At 34.0% G+C, this 15,987-nt stretch overlaps 1 protein-coding gene across 1 annotated transcript in view; it reads right to left on the reverse strand.

Annotated features, from left to right (window-relative positions):
* Positions 1-15,987, reverse strand: part of LOC126965482 (histone-lysine N-methyltransferase PRDM9-like) — a 132,956-nt gene that overhangs the window by 80,749 nt on the left and 36,220 nt on the right. Inside the window, exons 4-7 of the mRNA XM_050809114.1 lie at positions 7,249-7,355; positions 6,599-6,744; positions 3,764-3,876; positions 1,252-1,710 (exon numbers count right to left, since the gene is read on the reverse strand). Of these exons, the coding sequence (XP_050665071.1) occupies positions 1,252-1,710; positions 3,764-3,876; positions 6,599-6,744; positions 7,249-7,355 (825 nt within the window). The remainder of the gene's footprint in view (positions 1-1,251; positions 1,711-3,763; positions 3,877-6,598; positions 6,745-7,248; positions 7,356-15,987) is intronic.

Genomic DNA, 15,987 nt, shown 5'->3' on the forward strand with positions numbered 1-15,987 from the left:
TGAATTGATAACCTCCTCCTTTTTGAAGTCGGTTAAAAATGATTTTAATTGTAATATTAAAATATTAATACATTCTCCTTCATGAACTTAACCTAGTTTTTAATGTCCTTGAAATTGAAGTTCAATTATTGTAACAAATTATACCTTACCTTGAACGTTTGTAAAAATTAATAATATCTTTCAAATGTTTTCAAATACGAAACTCGTATCGTATGTATGTATGGTTTAGAGCTGAGACAATCACAGAAACCGGTTCATATTTACAAAGTAACGAGGAGCCTTGTACACACGAGAAATATACAAGTTATTATTATAACAAATGTTTCTGTAAATATTTAACAAGACATTGTTTATGAGTAAATTTCAGCGGACAAATGTCGCATATATATGGTTTATCACCAGTATGTATTCTACTATGTCTCTTCAATTTACCAGTTTCACTGAAACTCTTACCACATACATTGCATGGATAAGGTTTATAACCGGTATGTATTCTACTATGTCTCTTCAATCTACCAGTTTCACTGAAACTCTTACTACACACATTGCATGGGTAAGGTTTATCACCGGTATGTATTCTACTATGTGTCTTCAAATGACCAGATTTACTGAAACTCTTACCACACACATCGCATGCGTAAGGTTTTTCACCGGTATGTATTCTACTATGTGTCTTCAAAATACCAGATTGACTGAAACTCTTACCACACACATTGCACGGGTAAGGTTAGTCACCTGTATGTATTCGACTATGTCTCTTCAAATCACTAGATTGAATGAAACTCTTACCACATACATTGCATGGGTAAGGTTTATCACCGGTATGTATTCTACTATGTGTCTTCAAATGACCAGATTTACTGAAACTCTTACCACACACATCGCATGCGTAAGGTTTATCACCGGTATGTATTCTACTATGTGTCTTCAAATGACCAGATTCACTGAAACTCTTACCACACACATTGCACGGGTAAGGTTTATCACCGGTATGTATTCTACTATGTCTTTTCAAATGACCAGATTCACTGAAACTCTTACCACACACATTGCATGGGTAAGGTTTATCACCGGTATGTATTCTACTATGTCTCTTCAAATCACTAGATTTATTGAAACTCTTACCACATATATTGCATGGGTACGGTGTATCGCAGGTGTGTATTCTTTTGTGGTTCGTCAAATGACCAGATGCAGTGATACTCTGACCACACTCATCACGAGAGTGTGGTTTTTCACCATTATGTTGACCTGTACCTTGCTTTACATAACTACATTGATTGGACATTGTTCCGCCAACATAACTGGATTCAGTTATTTCACATGTGTTATGTACCTTTGAAGCATCAGGTTCGTTGGGCGTTGTTCTAGTAATATTATCCGATTGAGACTTTTTATCTCTATATAATGTGTTATGTTCTTTCAATTTATCAGATTGATTGGTTGTTTCACTGACGATACTGACATAAAACTTTGTATCTGAATGTATTTTATTAGTTCTCTTCGAAACAATAGTTTGATTGTGCGTTGGTCCATTAACATTGCTTGAATTCGACTTTTTAACTGGGATAATTTTCTTTTTTTCCGTCAAATCAACCGAATGCTTCGGAGTTCCACTCGGAAGCAATGGAGTTCCACTATTATTACTTGGATTGGTCAATTCTGCGTATATTTTATCGTAGTGTTCATAGCTAGCTGCTAGTCGTATAACTGTAAAGTACAAAATTATATTGAATATTTCTCGCTTATGTACGTGTGTCACCTATGGTACGTTTATTACTTTGGATGCGCTACTTAGTGAGTTACTTGTAAATAATATTTGGATTAGGATCCAAGAAATATTAAAATACCAATGTAAGATAAGACAGACAATCATGGTTCACATAAAGTACGTGGACGTACCAGTTAACACGATAATAATATTAATTCAAGTAATTACTGACGCCTTTATAATCTTGCTTCTTACTTCAGAGGAATAGAAGTTACAGTTCTTTTAAGAATGTGTAAGCGCTGTTTTGAAGGTAAGCATGTAGTAAAAAGCAGAGCTATCCCTTTACATTACAAACACAATGTGAAGTCTCTACACCATGCCAAACGATCGACCCGTACACAATGTATTCGCTTCACGTCGATTCGGGCAGCGAATTTGGGTTAGAAGTAGTAAAGGGGACTGACAATTTTTGATTCCAGCTGTTACAGAAAATTACACAATTAGCGTACACAATTCTTTGTTTTATAATGAGCCAAAATCATTAAAAAATATAAAATTCACAGTTGCTAAATAAAAAAAATTTAAATATTTGTTTATTTTCTTGAATCGTGCAATTTATAAGATACAATGGCTGAAGTTAGTCTATGGTAAGACTTTAATTCATGTCATTGCATGCAATGTGGGAGTTTATTTATATTTGTGTACCAAAGACAATTAAATTTTTGTGTTATTGCGTGTGTGACAAAATCAATATTTGACGAAAAAGAATTATTGACTACTAATTGATATTTATGGGTTTTCTTGTAATCTTAGTTAAGTGAAAGTAGTATAAGCTCTCATAAAAAGCAAACTGATTAGTACTAAATGTTATTAATATTTGTCTCAGCTTAAGTATCTTAATGTTCTACGGAGTTAGAATATAATTCCTTTTGTTTTAATAATGTTTTTTTCTACTGAGTTACGTTTTGGCATTGCGACTCTAATATCTTTATCATTAAAATGTCATCACGCAAATGCAGTACCGAAATAGTACTAAAATCAATGCAATGAGATCAGATTAATACTTGCTTTAAAAATAGGTACAGCGCTCCTTAAGAACACATAACAATTATTTATGTTTTTCTGAATGCCACCTTTCGTGAGACACCCTTAAAAATGGGGTATTTTCAATTTAAATAATTAATTATTTTATATCAGTATAGGTAACAGTTATTAAAGTAGTAAAAATATAAATCGATTTCATGTTTATTCATACAAAAAAATAATTTCACGTAAACATGTGTAACAAAAATAATTAAAGGCGTAAAACAGCCATAGGACAGGACAAAAGTCAAGGTACACAAAAAACGCCCATGTAAAGTGCAGTTTGCAGATCTTTTTTTTTTTGGTTTCTTCGTCCAATATTAGGATAGGCAAATTGTTCGAGCCCATACAGCCAGTTGACGATTCTAATTGTGATTCGCTCTGTTTTTATAGTTTATATATAAGTGAATATTTGCTATTGCGTATTTCATATTTTCGGAGATTTTTGTTTGGACTGCGTCACGGAAACTGACGAAGCATGCTTTCACTTTCATTTATTTATTTTTACTTTGCCATTTCAAGGGTATATTATTTTTAATATTATTTATAATAAGGTAGGTACCGTATAACGTCGTTGTTTTAAGTTGGCTATGCTGTGCATTCGTTATGAGTAACTAGCAGATCATGCGTCGTTGTGGATTTATTTTTATTATTATTAGTCGTGAGGTCCTGTTTAAATTGATCCATTAACATAACCTAACCTTCGTATAGTGCCGTCGTCCACTGCTGGAGAAAGGTCTCCCTCAAAGATCTTATCCATCCGTAGGAGTAAGGGACTTATAGATAATATCAAAGAAATGTATTAAAATTAATAGCTATTTACATACATTAGGAATAAGTATCTCATATTTATCCGTTTATAAAGTTTTCATAACTGTATTCTGTTATAATACGTTTTCAGACATAAGGTAGTTTGATGAACAAAAGACCGAAAGTACGTGTTAACGAACGATAGTACGATTTCATTACCAAATTCGTCTACAGGAGAGTTATATCGACCGATATCGACGTGCAGGCGATGTGCGAACTCACTTCCGTAGTACACCATCAGCTCCGTATTGCGGGGAATAGTTCTGATTGTGCTAAAATATTTAACGAGCTTGAAATAAACAATTCTTAATGAAAGTAGTCATAAATTAAAGAATAAAAAACAGTGTTTCGTATCCTATGGTGCCGTTACTCAGAGGATAGACAAGTCTTTGCTAAGGCAATGCATATTTGAGAAAAAATTAAAAATGCTTCAAATAAAATAAAAATGACTTGGAAAGTTATTAACAATAATAATCTAATAATAAACAATTCAAAAATCCACTCTGAGCAGGAAGTAGCTTCTGCTTTTGAGATTTTTTTTCTGACATTCCAGATTCCATCTCAAGCACCCTTGTCTCCTCCACCAGTGTTGCCAAATCACTTCTTTTGGAAAGTGTTAAGGAATGTAAACAAAATTTCAAATTCAGTGTTGTTAGCCCAGCAGAAATAATTAAAACTTTCAGATCCTTAGATATGAAAAAAGCTGCTGATATATGGGGAATATCTGTAAAAATAATAAGTTCTGTTATTGACGTCATAGCACCATATCCAGCACTAATTTTTAATAGCTGTATCTCACATGGCGTGTTTCCTGACCTTCTGAAGAATAGTAAAATTACACCAATATTTAAATCGGGACTCACTTCTGACCCGAATAACTATAGCCCTGTTTCAGTGTTGCCGACGCTTAGTAAAATATTTGAAAAAAATATTTTAAGCCAAATGCTAACTCACTTTAACACTTATAAGTTACTTCATATTAAACAATTTGGCTTTACTAGGGGACGCTCGACTACGGATGCAGGTGTTGAACTCATCAGGAATATTTTTGAGGCCTGGGAGGAATCACAGAATGCACTTGGTATCTTCTGTGATTTATCTAAGGCTTTTGATTGTGTTCAACATTCAACGCTGGTCAGGAAGCTATGTCACTAAGGTATAAGAGGATCTGCACTCGATCTTCTGATCACATATTTAAATAATAGGATTCAGAGGATCGAGGTGAATGGCAGGAGATCTCCTGGGACTCCTCTCGGTATGGGGGTACCACAAGGGTGTTTTCTTGGACCCTTCCTCTTCCTAATTTATATAAATGATCTACCTAACCTTGTAGAAAAAAAACACAAGGTGGTATTGTTTGCGGATGTCACTTCACTTATATTCATAGTGAAACGAAGCCAAGTTTTATATGGCGAAGTAAACAATGCTCTAACTGACATCGTGTACTGGTTTAGCGCCAATAACTTATTGTTAAATAGTCATAAAACCAAATATATTAAATTCACCGCGCCAAATGTCAAAAATGTAGATGCGAATATTTTATTAAATGGAGAGGTGGTAAAACCAGTGGAATCTGCTGTATTTCTTGGCATTACTCTTGATTCCAAATTGCAGTGGGGCTCCCATATTGAAGGATTGGCGAATAGTCTTAGTTCTGCAGCATATGCGGTTAAGAAAATTAGACGGTTAACTGACATAGATACGGCGAGATTAGTATACTTTAGTTATTTTCATAGTATTATGTCCTATGGTATATTGTTATGGGGCAGTGCGGCCGATATTATTACTATCTTTGTGCTGCAGAAGAGGGCTATTCGCGCGATTTATAACCTAGGTCCTAAAGAATCATTGAGAGAAAAATTTAAAGAAATAAACATTTTGACTGTTGCTTCTCAATACATTTTTGATAATGTTCTGTATGTACATAAGCACATTGAGGAATTTTCAAGAAACTGTAACACGAGGAACAAACATAAACTTGTTATGCCTACTACTCGGTTGGGTCGAGTTAGTAAGTCTTTTGTTGGGCGATGTATATGCTTCTACAATATGATCCCAGAAAATGTACAAAACAAATGTGTTAAGAAATTTAAAAGAATTGTTAAAAAACGTTTGTTTGGGAAAGGTTATTATAGCATAAACGATTTTCTTAATGACACCACGGACTGGGAATAAAGCGAACACCCTCAGGCTCTTTAATTATAAATGTTTATTGTACGATATTACATTGTAATCCATATTTTATATTAAAATAAGAACCCCGCTGAGTTTCTTACACCCATTCTTCTCAGGTCTGAGGCAGTCTCTTTTGAATGGGTAGTTTTTGACGTTCAATAAGTGATTTTAAATCCTAGTTTGAGTAAAAATATTTGAATTTGAATTTGAATTAGACTTATCGATCTGAATTTTCCTATTTCTAGTGGATTCCCTGTTTTGTACGGCTCTTTTGTTTCTAGTACTATAATATTAAACAGTTGTCTCATGTAACGTATGAACAGGTGCGTCTCATTTTATGCTTTCATTAGTTGTTCCATCAGGATTTTGACCTTTTTCCGCCTTTAGTTTCTTTATATGCTCGTAAACATTTAGATCATACTTCAGTCTCAGGTACTTGGTGGATTGCAAGAAAGTTTATTTTATTTTTCTTTTACGTTTTTTTTTTCATTAAGTAAGTTGGTTGTTTGTTCTTTATAATCACGTCTTCTATTTGTGATGTTATGTTTACGTTCTAGTTTGTAGATCATAGTTAATGATGATTAAGTCCATTAAATGCTTTCTTTATACATGTATTATCTTCTTTATTATTTGGTTTATAAGTTTAGCTTTGTATAATTTGCTTAGTTCTTGTTTGATAACTTTGACTTTTTTTAATTGAGTTCTGTTTGTCTTTTAATTAAGGCTTCCTGTATCTCTCTGCAGGCTTTAGTCTTTGGACCCAATTTTAAAATCTAAGACGACGCGTGATATGATATAAGCAAAATCTAAAAATGTTACCAGTAATACAATTCTCCCTTGTACTGGAACGCGATGAGGTTCTGTTCACTCCAATGTCTAGAGCAGTTAATGAACCGCATCCAATTGGAGTTGTTCCCGTCTGCGGCGTCCACCATGTGCGAGGGTTTGTGGTCTTTGTCGTATATCTGAGGATATCACCGACAGTATAAAACACAATATAACATCAAATTCTTAAATAATAAAATAGATATGAAGTGATGAATAAATTTTTTAAGCATTTTTCACTATACAAGTTTTATAAACAGCTTCCATATATAAAGTTATTGATATAATATTCCTTTTAATCACACCCGCCATATGGCATGTATGTTATGTTGGTAGTCGGTTTTGTTTAATTTTTTTTATCATTCAGTTTGTTGCTTGAACATAAAAACAAGAGTCCACTACGGTGGACGGTACACATTTATATTGGGTAAGTATAAGTATACGTAATAATATAATAATAATACATAATAATATAAAAAATAAAAGTAGAATTTGTGGCGTGTCATGATATAATTCTGGATATTGGTTGCAGAAAGCAGTAAATACAAAGTGGAGTAGTGTTACGTCAGCCAGCGTACCATTATCGTAGCGCGAAAATGAAGGTATCCCAAAAGGTAATTATTAACTTGTATTAGTAGACTCACCTGCCAGCAGTAGTTTGAAGCAGCGTCCTTACTACGTACTCCTCTGTACGGTCCAAACCGCACATTACGTGGTAGGGTTCTCGTAGCGAACACTCCCAAACCGGCGCCTTATATTCCATGGTAATTAAAATTGGATCGTTTTAGGTAAAAACCAAAGAAATACAATAAAAAGTATATATTTGAAAGAGATTTTCACCTATGTACTATATATATTACTTAAATGTATTAACTCATCACGCTATTTCCTGAACCATAAAGCCCACATACTTTCAATTCTGTAGAATAATTCCTTTCGCGGAGTGCGCTTAAGAACGACCAATGCAATGCGTGTTAACGACTAGTGGCGTTATCTGTACATCAATGATTCAGATATATAATGTTTCTACTTCTTTTTTCTTTACAATCTTAAATCTTAAAAAAACTTATCTTAATAAAGTTTTGTTATAACGATAACGATGTTTATGGAATAGAACAATTGAAAGTGATCACCGCCTATAGTCTGTTGCAACATTAAAGGAATAGCGATTGCCAGTACATGCGTAGTGCTCAGTTTAGGATGAGTCAACAACCCTGACAAAGCGAATCCTGTTATGTATATTTATTTGTCTTCAGCATAATTTTCACATGCCACAATGTATACATAATATTATTACTTCTTATTTACAGTGTTTTCTAATACCGCATTTATCATGCGCGTATTGCAAGAAATTTCTTGCCTCGCACAGCCACTCTGTGGAATCAATTATCGGCTGCTGTTTTCCCGAATCGATACGACTTACCCACCTTCACGTAAAGAGCATACTCCCAAATTAAAGGCCGGCAAGTCATCTCTTGACACCTGTTGTTGCCGATGTCTATGAGCGGCTGCCTCACCACTTCCTATCACGTGAGCCTCTTGCCAGTTTGCCTCCTCTTGTATTAAAAAAAGTGTGTGTAGATTGATACACCTTCAGTACTGATAACTCGTTTTCTGTTTTATTTTTTATGGTTTATTTACTTTTTTTACTGACCCAAGTAAAATAAATGTTTAAGTGCAGAAACTACGTATGACTATATCTATTGAATCACTTTGAATTTGAATTCAATATTTCGTAAAATGCTGAATCTGTTAATATTGATATAATTAATAATAGTTAGTAAGTTTATTTGGTTTTAAGAGTTTAAAGTAATCTTGTAACTAATAATAATATGGACTAATACTAATACTTCTCAACACTGGTATTCTCTAGACACCGTAGAAGCAACACTTCCACATTTGTATATTTATTTGTAAAAAGAGATATACAATCCCCAAGTCTACTGCTACCATAAACATTGGCAATGAAAATAATAAAATGACATATAAAAGATTGACAGTAAATTTCTCGCGACTTCTCATTCAAGCTCAACTTTTCCGAAGTGATGGTAAATGGTGAAACGCATATCTTTGATTATATCATAAAGTCGTTTATATGTTGTAAGTTTTGTAAATTTTACAAACCCGTTGCAACAAACGGGGCTCTGAGAGAGAAGAAATGATGCAAGAAACGTTCCCAGTTGATATGGTGTCAGTACGCCACATAAAGTAACAGTACATGCAATTAAGTTATGAGTAGGTATAATAACTTCCACTTACCTTATCATCCGGTATGATCAGTAACGGGCCATGTATAGCGCAGTATTCGTACACATAATCTCGAAACGAAGGACAAACTGTACACAATATAATATTGTATTATTGAGTCGTATTTCCAAAATACGTACTATTTTTCGAATTGACAAGCTTCAAACATATTAGTCTACCCCGTTACTTTTAATAGAATTATACCTTAACATACATAAATACATATAAGAGTATGAAATTGCCGTTTTATTGTAATTGCTACTTCAAATTGACATAGAACATTCATGGTTTGAGATTTTTGAGTATAACTTTTTTCAGATGGTACCTATGTAGTTTTTCTTTTAAATAATATTCGACTATCAATATTAAGTTCATTTTTTTTGTACAGCTTAGACACTAAAGAAGGATACTTCGAAAATTCGAGTGATTTTTGAATACGAGCCCCGTCGCAGCAGAAAAAGATCCCAATATCAGCGTTGTGTTTGGAGAGGGCACTGCTAATGGACGCACCGTGCGATTTTGGTTTAATCGCTTTCGTAATGGAAACTTTTTTGTAAAGAACGAACCAGTGAAAGACCGCCCCACACAGCTGAATAACCAAGAATTGAAAGAGATGGTGGAAGGCGATCCGAGCCAAACTACCCAGGAATTAACGGCATGGTTTAACGGTTCCTTACCAACAGTATTGTTTCATTTGCGTCGAATCAATAAAATAAATATAATATGAATAATGGGTGCCTCATGATTTGACTGATCTGCAGAAAGAAACGCGAGTTGAAACTTGTGTTGCCTTGTTGAATCGATACAGAAATCAAGGAATATTGGATGGAATTGTGACATGCGATGAAAAGTGGAGTCTTTACAAAAACCATGAGCAAAAAAGTAATGGCTGACCCCAGGTCAAACGCCACAAAAGTTTCCTAAAGCAAAGCTTACTAATAAAAAGGTATCTAATGGTAACTATTTGGTGGTCTGAGCATGGTGTTATTCACCATAGCTTTTTTCGACCTGGTCAAACAATAACGACAGATGTCTATTGTGCGGAACTCCGAACAATTATAGCAAAACTAGCGAAACAGCCCCGACTCATGATTCGATCTTCACCATTATTGCTTCATGATAACGCGAGCCCTCACACAGCACGAGAAATCGTTTTAACTCTACAGGAACTGCAATTACAAACCATTTGTCACCCTCCGTATTCGCCAGACCTTCCTCCAACGGTCTTCCATTTTCTTCGTGATTTGGATAGTTTTCTACGTAATAAAAAGTTTTCTTCTCCTGAGAGGAAACTGCCTCCTGAGGCAATACAAAATGCTTTCACACAGTTGGTTGAATCTAGATCACCATAATTCTATCGTAAATGCATATATTACCTTCCTATTACATGGTAGCAATGTATAGTTATCTATGGTAATTATTTTGATTAAACATTTTTAAATATTGAATAAATATTGCAATTTTTAGTAAAAATCGTCAATTTCATACTTTAACTCATAATACTACGTAATAAGAGGCGGGGTCTCGGAAGTAAATTTAGAATGAAATGTGCAGTAAATAATAAATAGGATTAATAACAGTATGGCGATTTAAATATTTAAATATGCGAAATCGAATCAGGAAGTGGCAGTTGGCAGGGAACGTAGTTCGACGACCAAATGGCCGTTGGGGCAGTTAAGTCATATGTACTCTGGCCTGCCGCCTGGGATTGTGTCAGTACAACCTCAACCTGACCGTGTAATATTCCACCACTTTACATGACCGAACCAGGTGTCATATTTATTTTGAGAAAATATGATGAGACAAGCAAGACGTTAATATGTATACTTATACGTATGTATCTATTATACTAAGTATGTAATGGTTGTGTTTCGTTTTTCGGTTTTGGACCAAGAGCCGACCCTAAAAAAGTTATTGTAAATAATTATTATACCTTCGATTGCTAATAGTAAAAGCTACTCCCTCCCCATTACAATGAATTAACGCTCAGGATTCTTGAAAAACACAAAATTCCAACTGCACTAGTCACCTGGCGACATTATATGTTAAGTATCATTAACGCAGTGATTTCAATAACTACAACGCCCTTTATACGGAAACTAAATAATACTTGAACATTAATCAGATACTGCAAAGGCCAGCTAGCCTGTATGCTGTGCTCAGAAACCTCCCGCTGGTTGAAATAATAATAATAATGAATACTTACGAAATTTTTTCCAACGCGGCAACACATACTACTCCTAGATAATTTATATATCTAGCTAGAGCTTCTTGCTGCTAGACAACCAATAAAAACAGGCCGGGTTGTTACTTTATCGTGCGTGCATTAATCAAAATAGAGGTAAACTGTCAACCTTAATTTTTTTCGACGTTATCACAGCTGTCACGGACTATCTAGACGTAAGAATGATCTAAGATACTACATCTTCTAAGATGATGCATCATCGGAGGTAGTGGCTGGTTGGTGACCATAAAGTGAGTCGCATGCTCGTCATTTGATGGCTGACATAACAACTAAACAATCTTCAATGCAGTTTTCTTACAAACATAGTCGTCGAAGGGCGGCTCGTCCGGTTCGTAGTAACTAATTCTTTGTTTCTTACGCAAGTCAAATCTGTTCATCTGAAAAATACACGCGCCAAATCCAGGAATAATCCAGCACATTTATGTCCATTATCACTGTTTAAGACAATAAAGTCAGTTAGTGCATCGACTGCATCAAAAGTAGAGATCTTACTTCGAAAACCAAATTGGTTACATGAAATAATTTTATTTCAGTTTAAGTACTTAACTAAACGGATAGTTACCAAACGTTCTAATATTTTTGGTAGTTTAGGGAAGATGGCTATCTGTATATATATCTAATATATCGTAGTAGTATGTATGTAGTCAGCAATTATAGATATATATATATCTAATATATATATATATCTATAATTGCTGACTACGTTTCTACCACCTGCCTTGTAAATCGGTCGAATTATAGCATGCTTAAATATATCCGGGAAGACGCCAGCATCTAAGCAAAGGTTAAAAATGTATGATAGAGGTTGTTTTAAGATGTCCACATTATCTTTAACTATTTTTCCCGATATATCATCTAACCCTATCGCACATTCCGCCTTTAAATTATTCATTATAATATTAGCCACTTCGTTAAAGTCAGTAGGTAACATGACGAAAGAATAAATTTTATTTTCCCTAAGAGTACAATCTTTGGCTAACTGAGATTCAGATGAGTTTGTTCTTATCAAGATATCTCGCGCTAATGTATTGCCTATGCTTGTGAAGTATTCATTTATTGAGTTAAGTGCCTCCAGGTGATGGGGTGACGCTGTTAATAGTTCGATAGGTTCTTTTTTATCCTTTTTTAAGTAACTAAATTTCTTAATAAGCTTCCAAAGTTCTTTTGGGTTTTTAGAGTGTTTCTCTATTTCGACTCGCTCATATGCACGTTTAATAGTTTTTAGTGTATTATTATTTATATATTCCTATACTTTTTATAATTATTAGCAAGCAAGGTTAAATTTCCTGTATACTTTCTACATTTTTTATGTAGTAGATCTCTGCGTTGAATTCATTTTAGAAGACCAGGAGTGATCCATGGTTTTAAAGTTATTTTGGAGTGTGGTAAAGTACGAACACTGGTGTTCTTTTTCACAATATCTCCGACAGTCTGAAGTAACAATGAAACCGCCTCAGTGGGTTTAGTAGGGCTTGTGATTTTAATAAAAATTTATTTAGATTTTAATAAAGATTTTAATAAAAATGAAAAAATGCTTTTTAAAAAAAATTGCGTGCGTACAAAGTACACAAGTCAGAAGTGAAACCAGCATTGTGCATAAACCTCTAAACTGCATATGAAGTCCTGGTACATGCTGCTAGAATGACATATGATTTCAACGACTATGAAAGACATTACTATTACCGCTACCAAATTTATGTTCTCCTGGTGTATATGTAGAAAAACGTTATGCGCACGACGTTATTAAGGTACCCGCGTCATACATATGACAATCTCTTCTTCAACTATGATCGCCTGGTACCAAAATACTGTATAATGCTTACTATTTCATTTTCTCCCACTTTTCTTATAAATTTATGTGTCTGTCTCTTTTTACTGTCCCCCTTTTTCGTTTCATCGACTTTCAAATCACAACGATGCTAAAGAATTTTCACTTCAGTAGTAGGCATATTTCTGTCTCATTTTTTTCCGGCTTCATCCTACACATTTTTGTATATGTGTCTCTTACCTGTCGTTTTTTCCGTTGCATCCGGTTTGAAATCACAACGATTCTAAAGAAGTTTCACTTCAATAATAGTTTTTGTAATACGTACCTATTCTTATTTTCTTGTAAATCGAATGGATTTTCGTAAGATAATTAAGTTTAGTTATCATACAAAATTTCAAAGTAATTTTCAAAGTATTTTTTAATGCTGACGGTTTTTAAGTTATGATTTTCTGTGACATCATGTTTCGACATATAACAGTCGTTAGATATCATTGTTGATAAAGTTCAATTTCTTGCTAAGAACCTTAAAGGCCGGCAACGCATCTCCTGACACCAACAGTTGCGGATGTCCATGGGCAGTTGCCTCACTTCGCCCCATCCCGTGAGTCATCATTACATACAACTGCAAAATAAGAAAAAAAAGAAGCCTGCTGTATTTTTGAGGTGCGGAATTTTGACATCCATTTAGTGATTTTAAATCCTGTTTCGTATAAAAATATAAGTAAGAATATGCACATTAAAATTTTTAAGGGTTCTCCATTGTTAATATATTTTAATACATTTTTTCATGTTTTTTTTTATGAAAATAAGGGACAAGATGAGCAGGACGTTCAGCTCAGTTCAGTTCAGGTAGTTACTGAATAGTGATGTAGTTTTAACTTGGCTATGCTATGCATTCGCAATGAGTAACTAGCAGATCTTACGTGGTTGTGGATTTATTTTTATTATTATTAGTCTTGAGGTCCTGTATAAATTGATAAATGCAAAGTATCAGATCAAATAACACATATTCATTAACATAGCCTAACTTTCGTTTAGTGTCCACATCTTTATTGTGCCAATAAGACTAACATTAATACAGTTTAAAACTGATATTTGGGCCCAATGATGTATGGGAGAGGTGGGCAGTCTCCCTTTGGACGATGCGTGGTTCAAAACTGCACCTCGGGTGATTTTGTATTTCAACTTGACAATGCCCTTAACTCCACGATTATTTACGCTAAGCTGATAACGCACACCCTAGAAATCTTGATATATATACATATACATATATAAATATATATATATATATATTCAAGTCTTCAGTTTTGGTTTTGTTTTTATTGAAAGCTGGATATCCATTTGCAATCTCTCGAAAAGCAGAATACTTAATATTTTGTAATATCAATTAGATATTTACCGAACAGGTGCCATAAAGAGAAGAGACTAATAGAATCATCAACATCATCATATCAGCCGGAAGTCGTCCACTGCTGGACAAAGGCTTCCTCAAAGATATTAACAAACGAAAACACGATTTAATTACCAAATTTGTCTACAGGTGAGTTATATCAACCGATATCGACGTGCAGGCGATGTGCGAACTCATTCCCGTAGTACACCATCAGCTCCATATTGCGGGGACTAGTTCTGATTGTGCTGAAATATTTAACGAGCTTGAAATAAACTATTTTTAATGAAAGCAGTCATAAATAAAAGTATATAAAACGGCGCTTCGTATAATATGGTGCCGTTACTCAGAGGGTAGAAAAGTCGAATACGAAGAACTATTTCGCAGCCAAAGAGATAATTTATGAAATATTCATCTTTTGGGTCTTATCTCTTAGATTTGGAATTATTTTCTTACAAAAATATAGACTGGCAATTTTAATAATTAACCTATTATGCATATTAACTCGTTTACATTAAATGGCCACTTATTTTTCCAAAACAATATCAACGAAAATACTATGCCGTACCAAAATACCTACTCTTTCTTTTCGCTGTATATCTCAGTTACTTAAACGGAGACCTTCAAAATATCTAATCATTGTATTATTATTTACAAAGCGGTTAAATAAGATAATATTGTGTCAGGAAAATATAAAGTTAAAAATCACTCACAATTATTTTAAGAGAACAAAAATATTTCGACATAAATGGTCGTCATGTTAAAATAAAATATAAAGTAATCGGTTGAAATTAAAAAATAGCTTTTAAAAGATAAATTAAAATTAAAAAAATATCAAACCCATTTTAATTATTACTTGTCAATGATTATTATGACAAATTTGACAGTTTTGATAAGTTTGGGAATCGCGGGCAGGAACCCCTCCTTGGGTGAAGACCTCCTTCATATTTTTCCATGATCCTCTATTTTTGCATAGATTCATCCAGTCTATCCCAGCAATATCTGCTATATTGTCAGTCCAGTCTTTCTGGTCTGCAAACTTTTCTTTTACTCTCTAATCCTTTTCTCCCGCTATTCTTAGGGTCCAACAACCATCTGTTAGTCCAGCTATATGACAGCCATTTTCAAGTGAAATTAGTTTTCAAGTGACCGTAAAGTGAGTCCCATGCTCGTCATTTGATGGCTGACATAAAAACTAAACAATCTTCTGTCTCGTATTATAAAATATGTTCGGTGACTTACAAAAATAGTCGTCGAAGGGCGGCTCGTCCGGTTCGTAGTAACAATTTCTTTGTTTCTTACGCAAGTTAAATCTGTTCATCTGAAAAATACATGATAATAAGCGAAGTTAATTGGTTATATTTATGTATCAGTCGTTGTAATAATATATATTAACTGTTGGTAAACATATTGCCATTTGCCGCCATTAGGTGTTGTAAGGCGAAAAGCTACACTCAAGGACACAGTAAGTAAGTGGAGCTTAGGATATTATGTGTCTATCATAATTTTATAGTTATCATTTATTATGAACACAAAGAAAAGAGTCTGTAGTATTTTGATTCATCAAAGTACTTTTGGTCAAATACTATAATATAGGGCATTCGTTTATTTCTTAATAAACTGTATGCTAATATAAAGTTTCATTAAAATATTATTACTTTACTATTAACTCCATAATTACTGTAATAAGTAACTGAATACATACCTTGAAATTCTCCCTTGTTCTTCAAATT

The sequence above is a fragment of the Leptidea sinapis genome, chromosome 7 (assembly GCF_905404315.1).
Source record: "Leptidea sinapis chromosome 7, ilLepSina1.1, whole genome shotgun sequence".
Taxonomy (NCBI): domain Eukaryota; kingdom Metazoa; phylum Arthropoda; class Insecta; order Lepidoptera; family Pieridae; genus Leptidea; species Leptidea sinapis.